This window comes from Harpia harpyja, chromosome 13 (assembly GCF_026419915.1).
Source record: "Harpia harpyja isolate bHarHar1 chromosome 13, bHarHar1 primary haplotype, whole genome shotgun sequence".
Lineage (NCBI taxonomy): Eukaryota > Metazoa > Chordata > Aves > Accipitriformes > Accipitridae > Harpia > Harpia harpyja.
In genome coordinates this window covers 12514060-12526260 of record NC_068952.1, presented here as the reverse complement: position 1 = coordinate 12526260, position 12201 = coordinate 12514060, and the positions used below count along the sequence as shown (strand labels likewise).

Sequence of the window (12201 nt, the reverse complement as noted above, 5' to 3'; positions counted from 1 at the left end):
TTGAGTGCAGCACTTACTTAAATACACAGCACTTAGTCAAGTACAGCAGAAAATGCTGAATTTCACACAAACTTATACTTCAAATTGTTTGAAGTAACTGAATGACACTAAAAGATTCTACTACTGATACCTGCATACAGTTGTTGACAAATATTTAATAGGTTGGCAGGTTTACTTTCATTGCCAGTGATGGCTGCTGCATAAAAATGGAAGAATCTGTAGCGAGTCCCCTCCAAACCAAAGGGCAAGCTCAAAGCACCGAGAGCCAGAAGAGATAACTCTGTATTCACTGATTGAGCAAATCTGAATGCCAAATGCCCTTAAAATAATAAATACAACCACTCCCCCTTCCTCTCCTCCTACGCAATCTTTGCAGAGTGAAACTGCACCTCAAACTCAACAGAAAAACAGACTAGACTCAGTCCTAGAGGAAAGCAGGACCCACATTTTACATTCAAAGAGAACGTTTTGTAAGTTTGTTCATGAAATACTACCAAAAGTAAATTCCCATGTATAATTTGTCATTAATTAGACCTACTCACTAGATACTGTGCACATTTACACAGATTTTCTTTTGTATCTCCTTGTTTTCTGCAAGGTATGATCTACTGTCAGTGCACCCCTTGTCTCACACTGGTATCTCAGCCATGTAAGTAGTCTTCTTTCCAAACTTAAGATCCAGGATATCCATGTTTTGGCTCTAGCTTTGCATCAGACAATGCAAGATTTGCGCCATTACTTCCATATCCATAAAAAGAGATACAGAAGAGACACTGTGATGAAGTACTTTGTGAAGTGTTTTGAAAACATACGGGCTGTAAGCAGAGTAATTATTAGCTACTTGTGTCATTATGGTCCTCAAGAACAGTAACAGTGGACACTACAGTGCTAGATGCTGTACAAATAAAAAACAGTTGCTGCTGTTCATTTCCCATGCAAAATTAAATTCAACTCAATTCATCGAATAATAAAATTCTAACTAGAAAAACAAAATACAATTTTTTTGAAGAACAGCAATAAAAATTAACTACTAAAAAAGAGAAATAATCCATTTTCCCTTCCAAACAAGATGTAGGATGAACAACTTTAGAAAAGAACTAAAATGCAACTTTCATCCCACCTCCTACAGCTGTAGTAGCACTACACTTTAGTAATAGATTCAATCTGCATGACAGTATTCACTTTTTAGACCATTATTTACTTTCCACGTGTACAGAAAGAAAATGCACTTAACCCAAGCATTAAGATATTTTCTAGGCTCAAAGGAAGTATAATTTACTTCCTACTTACTATCTATTTTAAAAAAGAGAAATATTCAGTATTGGCACAAATCTGTTCTAAGTTTTCCAGCACTTTCCTCTCATATGGAACTGCTGAAGTTCAGGCTTCATCTCAATTAAAGGGAGATGCAGGAGACTAAAAGCTAACCATTAAAAGAATGAGAATGAAACAGAACAAAAAAATAAATTATTTATCCAAAAAAAGGAGGCAATGAACCAAATTTACCACTACCATAAGTGAGGCAAGAACCATGGAAAGCAGTGCCTTCTTTCTTGACATTTGATTCTGAACTCAGCTGTGCTGCTCTGCCTATCTGTAGTAACATGGCCACCCTGTCAGGTCATTATTAGGACTTCTCATTTCTGTTATTTGCTGCTTCTGATTTTCTTAATTAGGTCTGAGAACATGACCTTTCCTACAGATTGCCATATTTAGCAACCAAGAGATGAGATAACGTTATGCACACAGGTCAAAATCAATATCTAAACCCTCTGGTTACTGTTGTGGTTTTCAGCACTGAAGAAAGCAGATCTCTAGACTCAAAAAGCTTATTTTAGTCAGACATCTGTGAGCTTTGTTAGAATCGAGGGAGAAACAGCAATAATTCATCTATAAGAGCACAGGGTGTGAGAAGAGATAGAAAGGCTGATTTTTTCATTTATAAAACTATGTCCATGCTTGCTTTACACACATACATGCACACTCAGAAAACCAACAAATCCAGGAAACAAACTCTTTTTTTCACTTTGAGAAGAAGAACAAGGATAAAGATAACACATAAGTAATCTAAAGAAATCCCACTTTCCACAGTATCAAATAAAAAAATTACCCCTGACAGACAGCAATCTGCTTCCCAATGCTTGTGATTCAAAGAAGTGATCAGTTCCAGAAGCTTTTTACTTATCTTGAAGAGGCAAAACACGCAAATAAGATTTAGTATTAGAGGCATCTAATACCACTCCATCTTTCCAATTCTAATCCAATCCCAAATATGAAATGGACTATAAAGGAACCATTTAGTTACTCAAATAAATACCCTTTGCTGTCTCATCTGACTTTCTGCCTCAGATCGATACAAGTATGCTGAATGGGGGAAAAAGAACAGAGTACTGATCCCCATCTCTGAAACATGCTTCCCTTTATATGCAGTGTAAGTATCACTAACAGCAGCTTTTTGAAATAATTCAGAATCTAATGAATTCAATTTAGTCTCCTTCTTGGACAAAGGCTATCACCATATATTATCAGTGAAAAATGTAATTCCGTGTTTTAATTCTTATAGCCTAATACAGATTGAATAGCTTATGTAGACTACTATTCTCTCTTTAATAGTATGATAAATTATGTCGGTCTTTTCAAAGCTATGAAGAAGTAGCCCTGAAACCCAGTAACACCCTTACTTATCTGTGACTTAGCAAAAAGACTAATCTGAACATTAATAGTACAGAAGAGGAGTTAACTGGCATCTTAAAAGCCACAACAGAACCTACAGAGTGGGTGTTGGGCAGGGACACAGCAACGCATCCTGTTCTGGTATTCTCTTTTGGGAGGGGCTATCCATCAGCAGACAGCATAGATGTCTCTGAGCCACCAAGGTGTATGAACTTGGGGAAGACCAGGGAAGCGAGCAGAATTTAAATGAACTAAACACCTTAAGCAGGCTTACAGCAGAGGAGAGAATTTAACCCTGAATGGGTTAAAAGGCATGAGAACTCTGCAGTGCCTATATACACCACCAACACAATTTGGAAAACAGAGGATTTAGGGGGAAGAGGCAGCCTGCCCCTTCAGAGGGTAGCATAGAAGAGGCACTTCTTAGTACCATGGAGGCTGGGTTTTTAAGGAGGGAAGTTAGCGAAACTCATATCTGATTGAAAAAAAAATAGGAGGGGAAAAAAAGGTAGACAAAGAAGAGAGACACCCTGAATCAAATCCTCAAGAGCCTGTGAACAGTAAGTGCTTCTTTGCCTACCTGGTTTATATCCTGGCAGTCCGCTTTACCCCAGAATCTGCTTTACCCCATTTGCATTTCCCCAAACACTACTTCCACCTACCTGCCTGTTAAGGAGTAATTCCTGCCTGGCACAGCCCCTTGGGGCCGTGCTGCAGTACAGAGGCACCTACAAAAGTCAGTCAAGCAGCCCTTCTCCTCCATGACCACCTTTCCTTTCTTCTGCACTCCCCTTCTTCCACAGGTCAAGGCCCCCAAGCTCCTTCTGAAGGTCCCAACACCACCTAGAAGCCCCAACAACCACCCCCCCAGCCTTGCTCCAAGGGCTTCTGGCAGGTTACAGCCCAGAGCACACCTCCCTTGGGCTTTGCCCTATTTCCCAGGGGTCTCTCACAAGGGGACACCCAACCAAGTAAACCTCCACCACCACCAGCACACCCCCCAACCCAAGGCCCATGCTCTAGCCCTCCCACTGCCCTACCTGGCTACAGTAACCCAATTGCTTGGTTTTTCCCCAGGAGCACCAGTAAGGAGTCACCCAGTCCAGGGGTCTCACTAATCCCTTCTCATCTACTTTAATTATGTCCAATTTCTTGACATTTCCTCTATGCCTGGATCATAATTTGTGGTACTTAGCTGCTTTGTTATAGGTGTTACAAAGAAAGTAGGTTATGACTATTTTAATTTTAATTAGTCACAGAAAAATATTCATTCATTACCAGATCTATCAATAGACTCACATGCAAAACACAGTATTGCCTAATCAGACAGATCCAAATAAGAGCAGTGAATGACACACTGTTTCAAACAGATTTCATATTATACAGCTGTTTACAGTTTAAAAGACTTTTTGCAAAATTCATCTAACCCAAAATCTTTCTTTATAGGCCCCTGTTTCTTCCATAAAACTATAAATATGATAATTTATTCCCTTGCCCCTTATTGCAAGCAAATGGTAAAACAAGTCTAGGGAAGTTGCATGCTTTCCAGTGTAGCTACTTCAGTAATTCCTAGATAGCTAATTTGTATTAGCATGAGAGATTATTCCACTAATAAGGTTTAAATTAATCTATTGCAAAAGTACTGCCTCAGAGAGTTGCCAACAATCTGACCAGCAACACATTCATTTTTTCCTCTCTTAACTCACTGTTTACTTTCCAGCTACACCATGCTCACTTAGTGCTAAATAGCTTAATTTACTTCTACTACTTCTGTATTATGTTTTTTCTGGGACTTTTTTTATCATCATAAATTTTGTCCTTCCAAAGCTGTGTATCTTCTTTGCCTACATGCTAGCTTCTCTCTCACTTATCCACTTAAGTGAACACTAGATCATTTATATTGAATATGTCTTTCCTGATGATCTTTTACTATGCATTTATTTCTCTTCTACCTCAACTAATAAGAGTGATATATGGTTCTCAATTTGGCATCAGCCAACAATTGATCACAGTGTTCCATTCAAATACAGATTGCAATTACTACTACAAACTCCCTATTTCAGAGATTTCTATGGTGGTGACATGACTAGATTCCACTCCTACCATGAGATTTCACAACAACGTCGCATGTAATAAGTCAAATTTTTTCCAATATAAATTATATCTTATGTTATTATGGCTGAAAACCACAGTATAAAATTGCTCAAGCTGACACTGCAAAAATATGCTTCAACTTGCCTTTGGAATTCAAAGTCTTATATTGCATTGTCCTTAGCAAAAATTGTGGAATTTTCTTTAAACCTGTTTTTTATTAAATCTACTGACTGATGTCTGAACACAAAAAAGATAACATTATTCCCCAAAGTAGGTGGTATTTCCTTAAGTGAGGAATAATACTAATTACTGTAAAGGATTACTGACAAATGTTATTGTGATCATTCCAATTCAAAAGAGATTAATACCACATGTTTTAAGGGCTGTGTAAATTTTAGACCAATATTTTCTTTTCTGACTCAAACTATACTACAGCATGATATATTAACAGTAGAAAGTTTAAGCCTAGCATTAAGTTGATTCATCAATCAGTGGAATATTTTCTTTTCTTGAAGTTCTATGGCAGGTTAAGAAAGTAATTCGTATCTAACTGTATAATTAGCTTCCCATATAGAAAAGCCAGGAGAAACATTTATAACTTTTCTTTCATTTGGGTAACAATGGAAATTTCTCTACGGCTATTCATTCCTTCATTTGTTGAATTCTGTTCATGTCTGAATGTGAGATACTGTACTGTCTCTTTGAGCACAGCACTTGAGATCAGAAGCTTCATACATTCTCATATTTAATTCTATGGACTTGAACAAAGACATTAATGTTTTTTCCTTCCTCTTCAATCTGTAGAATGTGGCTATTCATACTTAAGTGCCTCTTGTATTAATTGTAGTTATTAATAGTTGTATTGATTAATAGTTAATGAATTCAAGTTATTTTTCTGGACAAAAATATTCTCAACCGTGCAGAGAGGAAACTGGAATTTCAATTATATTTAAAAATGTGAATTGAAAATACACCAATGTTCCAAACTGCAACAAACCCAAAGAATGTTGAAATTGCCTGAAAAACACAGAAGTCACACTCAATTTTGTTTCAAGAAAATATTTTCCATTATACCTTATAATGGAATAATGAAGTAAATTGCAAAACAAAAAGTTACTTCAAAATAGAAAAAAATCCAGTATCAGAATTTTTTAAAATTAGTATCTGCTTGTCAAAGATAATGATCAACTCTAGTTTCATACCTTATGATTAATCATATATTGGTGGATCACTTTAAAGATGACAAAAACAGTTTCACTATTAATCTATCAAGAGCTAAGTGATGGGACAGTCTCAAAATTACCCAGAGCCAAAAGAGCCTCAATACCCTATATACACAGCTTTTTACTTCTTTAGCTCCAGGTCCTGTGTCCCTTGCAAATCAATTCATCTCCATCACAGTAATTATGGTATTCTTAAAAACAAACTGACTTGTCAAGTTAGTTCCTCCATGACATCCTCAGTGTCTTCAGTGAAGTTTCTTTTAACAGAGAATGACAGCAGGCAGAAAAAACAGTGAGCTTCCACCTGTCCCAGTCCCCCTTCACTACAGGGACTGCAACAAAGCCAGGGTCCTATTTCCTCCTGTTTAAAATCATATATGGAAAACATAAAACCAGGAAAATAGCAATTCATATTCTTCATCTCATTTTATCACCACTTTTGACAATAGGTATCATTTACTCTCTGGCGATTCTTTTAAGAGTATTCACATAGGACTAAAAAAAAAAAAATCCCTGCAGCAGCCATGGCTGCCTATTAACTCCAGTCTCATGGCTCCAAGGGAATTCCCTTTAGCAAAATCAAAGTGACACACAGATAGCAATCCAGTTTGGCTACTTGTAAGGGGAACAGCGCAGCCTCGCAGCTGACAATCAACTGTGAAGTAGTGTGGTGTGTAATCCAGGGTGAGCGACAGGTAAAATTTAAACCAGCAAGTTCAAAAGAAAGGGAGTTGACCCACAAGGGAACGCTCTACGCAGCGGAGAAGATATAACACAAAGCCTTTCTACTTTCAAGACTCCTTCAATGTGGCTCCCCCCCGCCTTCTTTAATAAAGGTTATCTTTCTCTCTACAGGCAGTTCATGAAACAGCGACCAGCATATACTGTCATAAATCCCCACCTGATGTGCACTACGTTATTCTGCTGACATTGCTGGCAAAGCCCCTCAGGTCCTGTAAACCAGTCTATGAGCCCTTAATAGAAGTACAGCAATTTACACCAGTGGAAACTCTGCTCTAATGACTCTACAATGATTTATACTAGCTAAATGTCAGAACCCACTAGGGGAAACAGGGACAAACAGTCTTGAAAGAATAGCATCAAGAAAAATGTTTTTTTCCTTGGGCACGATAGCTAGAATAACTAAAACAAACACTATTACACTGATTAAAGAGACTGTTGAAGAGCCATAGGAAAACTGAAGTACCAATCAGCTTCTCATTGTTACAAGGCAACACTGAGACAGAGAACTTGGAGAAATTCAAACTCACACAACAAGAACTTCCCTGCAGAATTGCTACCATGAGTCTGAGAGCGCCTGTGCTCAGCTCAAGGGCTGTCACAGCCAGTGGTATAGACACTTTCCTCAGGTGATGTAGGTCACATCACCAGTCTACAGTTATGAAACGTTCCTCCAGCAAAATCATCAGCCGATTGATACCATCTGCAGTGGGTGAGAAAAGCCTCCTTCCTTTTTTTTTTTTTTTGGTCTCTTGCCTTTTTTTTTTAAATTTTTTTTTTCCTCTTTCAGTCTAAATGTCCAAAACTGACATATAGCCACTCCTTCCGCTGCTTTATCAGTGCCACGGCAAAGTAGTATGTGAAAACCCTGCAGAATAATCTGCAGTCTGGGTCCTTCTTATGACAAACAGGACAGGTCTCACAAGGCTTTTTCACTTGATCTCATTTGTGTTATTTCAGTCTGTAGCTTTATATAAAATGAAAACCTCTCTAAGGAATTAAATATCAAATAATGTCTTGTTTTTTCCACTACATTCAGTAGTTTGCCTACTTGTCCTCAAGTCATTGAGGAAAATACTTTAAATTTGATAAAAACCTGTGTAATGTATTTTTACAAAAGTAATGCGGTTTTATGCTTTTACCCAGATATTTCGCTTGGCATAATTTTCTTTTAATAGCTAGGTTGTCCTTTATAACATGGGCATATTTTAAAGAAACTCATAAAAATTAAATTTTACAGGCTAAAAATTAAATACTAAGCACTAATGAGATGTGTATGTATATTACAGGTTTAGTATGTGTCACAGATAAATACAGACACATAATTAGTTGTTGGTACAGATTTTGTAACAAGTAATTAGAAAGTGGACTGCTGCAATCCTCTTTAAGATTTTGTTAACAATTCATTAACTCTCTGAACTATTTAGGCATGGAACCTTAATATATTTAGTTTAGGAATGTTTTCTTGGCAGCCTGATCCAGTAGGAGAATAAGCAGTTAAAACAGGGTAGTATTGTGGATTTAAGTGTCTGAATGTTAGTTCTTTAGCTGGCTTGTGACCTGTTCCCAAAGAAATGAGCAAGAATTAAGGAGGAGTCTAGATTTCCAGATTTCTCCCTATCCTTTTGACTAATTATGGAATTACCAAACAAGCATCAAAACAGCACCTTTAATTGCTTCACCTTCCTCTAAAACAACTGTTGCCAAACAATGCTGCATGGATCACCAGATACCCACACAGTACTTTCTGGCAGTCTAAGAAGATTTAGTGAGTCACTGTCTGCCTCTTTGCCACCTGCTATATTGTATTAGAAGCAGCTGAGAAAAGTGTATTATACTTCCCAATTGTTCATGTGAAGAATTGCCATTAGTGGACATAACCTGTTCAGTCAACAGTGAAAGCAAGAGAACCCTGCCCCAAGAAACTAGCCTGACACACCAGTTCAAGCTATTCATGGTAAATCAGATGAAGCAGTTTTCCTCAGTGCTGTACAGAGGTTCTGCTGTCTGCTTCTGCCTGTCGTCCTGAACTCTGAGGATGTAGAATGAAGGAAAATAAATACAGATTTCTGACACCAAAAACCTCAGCCTCTCTCCTAGTGCAGTTAAAGATGGACCTTTCTGGCTAGGACTCATAAGCAAACTTCTACGTGCAGTGAAGACAGCTACTAGAGACGTACGTACACTAGTTCAATATATTTAAAAGCAAACATTTCTTTCTTCTCTCCCCCACCTCCCCCCAACCATTAAGTAATAATTAATGGGTGGAAGTGGAACTAGTATACTGACCTCATCGACATTCTCAAATGCATTGATGACATCATACGGCAAGCATGAGAGCAGATCGATCACAAACCAGGTCTTCAAGTAATTCATGCGAATCAGCTTTGGGTCAGAGATCACCTCTCCTGCTGGCCCCACAAAGGTGGTATGGAAATTAAGCACAATGTCTACCAAAAAAATGACATCTACAATGCTGTCAACTACTAGCCATGCTACATTGTTCTGTTTGGTTTTAAAGGAGACATTGTAAGGGACCAAAATAGCAGTGTAGAAGGTTAAAATCAAGATGATCCAGTCCCAGGTAGTCTTGAAAACACAATAATGCAAAATTATATGCGGCGGAGTCTTTGGTGCCTCTTGTTTGTACTGCGGGAGGATTTCAGAGCCCAGCTGCAATACCTGTAGTCACAGAGATTTCAGGAGAAAAAGAAAACATGCTTAGTTTTTTAACGTTATTTTTCACATCGTAGATTCTCAAGGTCAGTACAACAGTTGATAAAAATACATGTCCATTAACTCCTTTTATCATCACCAAATGGTAAGCAAGTCAGGATAAGTATTCTGTTAAACAAATCAGCATCAACCTTAGAACAGCTGTTGTTTCTTTTAATGCCATTAATTATTTTTTGACACTAAGCCTAATGTGCTGGGTCTCCAAGACATATAGAGAACAGACAGCTCCTTCAGCAGTCTAAACAGATGAGACAGATAAATGATGGGAAGAAAGGCAGTTACAAATAGAAATCAATGGCAAAACCCAGAAAAAATACCGCAACTTCTGAGTTCCAGTCCAGCACCAGGACCACTGGACCACATTGTTTTTCAACATTGTCTATTTTCTTCACTATACTGTATCTGAAATAGTCTTATACTACAATCTATCACGAATGCATAGGCTTTTATTCCTCTTTTCTGGACCGTGCAGGACCAAAGCCCATGGATAACTATCATTAGCCTCAATAAACTCATTTTGAACTTTAACTTTTCACTGAGAGGAGATCAGCGTCTTCACTATCCGATGGTGTACAGTCAAGTTACAATGCAGTTAGGTATGAATTCAAAAAAGCACTACAGCAAAAGATGATCTGTCAGCATGTGTTTTAAACCCTGGACCTCAAGCTGAGCACATGCTCCAAGTGTTTTGTATAACTGCAATCTCAATCAATGCTGCCCATTTTAAGTCTACTGTCTCTCCAGTTCTGCAAACTAGTGCAAAAACAGTATGATCATGTATTTAATTCTTAGAAACTAAATTTTCTTTTACATATCTATGAACAAGAATGTGTTTGTTTATATCTATGGATCTACACAAGGGTGAAACCAACATGAAGGACCTGTCTCCAAATAAAGACAAGTTAAATTTTAAAATGAAATTTATCCTGGGTGAGTTATGGGTGCAAACTGAAAGGAAGATGGAGGTTTGCTTGAGTGAGATGTGTTTGCTAATGCCAAATGCATAGAACCTGTGAGAACTATTTAGGAGCATGGTTCCTTTTTCACATTTATTTACACATAGTTCATAGCAATAGGGAGCAGAGAAGGAAATTAAATGGCCATCTTCCCATGGAAAAGATCAGACAACATAGCTTTAATAAGAGGATGTCTTCCTTTCATGCTCCTTATCTCAGCTTTTTTAACGTCAGTTATTTAGACACGGATTTTTATCTGCAGGCTTTTCTGAATGCTTTTTATTATTCTTTTTTTTGTTAACTGGCAGGCTTTTTTCCAACAGATTAAGCCAAAGGGGACAAAAGAAAACAATCAGCTACAAGAGTCCTACTTGGACAAAACAGCCTCAGATCAAGTTCCCTGCTGCTTTGAACCTCACATAATCACTTACTCTTGTGCACAACAGGGGTCAGACACGGTCAGATCACAGTCCCTTGCACATGTGTAAATGACAATGGGAGTTGCAAGCCTGCTGACTTTGAGCCCAGTATGTTCTCCAGAAGAGAAATAGCATGACTTGCTCAGGGAGACCTGCGTGTTACAAAGGCATCAACAGTTTGAAAAAAAATAAGAGGACTTAGTATTTTTGTTTCACTGAGTTTCTAGTATAACAGCAAAGAGGGAAAAGGAACATTTTCCCCTAAATAGAATGCCTGCAGACCAAACTAGGACTCGGACATGTCTACTGCAGTATTAACTACTCTGCCACTCCTGACCCTGATTCATGCAGGTTCTCCATTCTACCAAAAAAGATTTTTTTTAAAAGTTGCCTTATGGTGAGAGGAGCTGCAAGCAGCACAAGACAGAAGCAGTCTCTTCTCCGCAGGAGGCACTGGCCAGCCAGTGCAGTCCCCAGAAGTCACTGGTAGTGACTGGAAGGACGCATAGGTTGTGTACTGAGTTAGTAGGTGTACTCAGAGCATTGTTCCCTTCAGAGCTTGTTTGCAGTCCCAGTGACAAATGTTAGGATGTCTTTTCTTGACAAAAGCTCTAGCCCAAAATCAATATTGCAAATACCTCCTGCTCTCCCTTTTGAACATCGCAGCTGTACCTGAATCAGTTGGAAAGCACTGACCTACTACTGACTTTTATGAGGATTTGCATGAGTAGTGGCTCTAACATAAGATCCAAAGCCTGAAATGTGTTTCACTGGGCAAGGAGAGTCCTCTGCAATATTCACTCACTGGAATAACTGATCAGCAAAACCAAGCACTTTCAATCACATAGTAACATTTTTCAGTCAGTTAACTAGATTTCAGTTCTAATGCTGAGATCTTACTAGCATGGGGAGATTCTATCACCCCTTAAATGCAGGGTGAAAACATAATTGCTTCTTTTGCAATCACATGTCTCCTAGAGCTTATTTTTTCAGCCTCTGTTATTATCGGAAAAAGTCAAACATTTTTGTGACCATTCTAATTGTCACAGGAACCTCAACCATGAAACACTGAAAAAAATAATTTTGTTAGTTCTTGTCAGATTGATTCTTATATATACATACAAAAGTTCTAGACTGAGAATTGTGTAATGCACTCCATTTTGGCCACTGCTGGTCTCTTTGTACTTCAAGAACTTGTGGAAATTCTGCATCATCCAAACTAAAGTTACTGGAAAACATACTAATATATTGCCATATACCTGAATAACAGGAACAAAGGCAAGAACAATCTCTGTTTGGCAATAAAGAAGGGGCCAAATTATAGTGTCTGGTATTTTGCTGTAAATCAAACAAAATTAC

At 38.0% G+C, this 12201-nt stretch overlaps 1 protein-coding gene across 1 annotated transcript in view; it reads right to left on the bottom strand.

The window, feature by feature from the left end:
- Window positions 1-12201, bottom strand: part of KCNH1 (potassium voltage-gated channel subfamily H member 1) — a 194470-nt gene that overhangs the window by 143931 nt on the left and 38338 nt on the right. The window contains exon 6 of the mRNA XM_052805900.1: window positions 9021-9413. Coding sequence (XP_052661860.1) covers window positions 9021-9413 — 393 coding nt within the window. The remainder of the gene's footprint in view (window positions 1-9020; window positions 9414-12201) is intronic.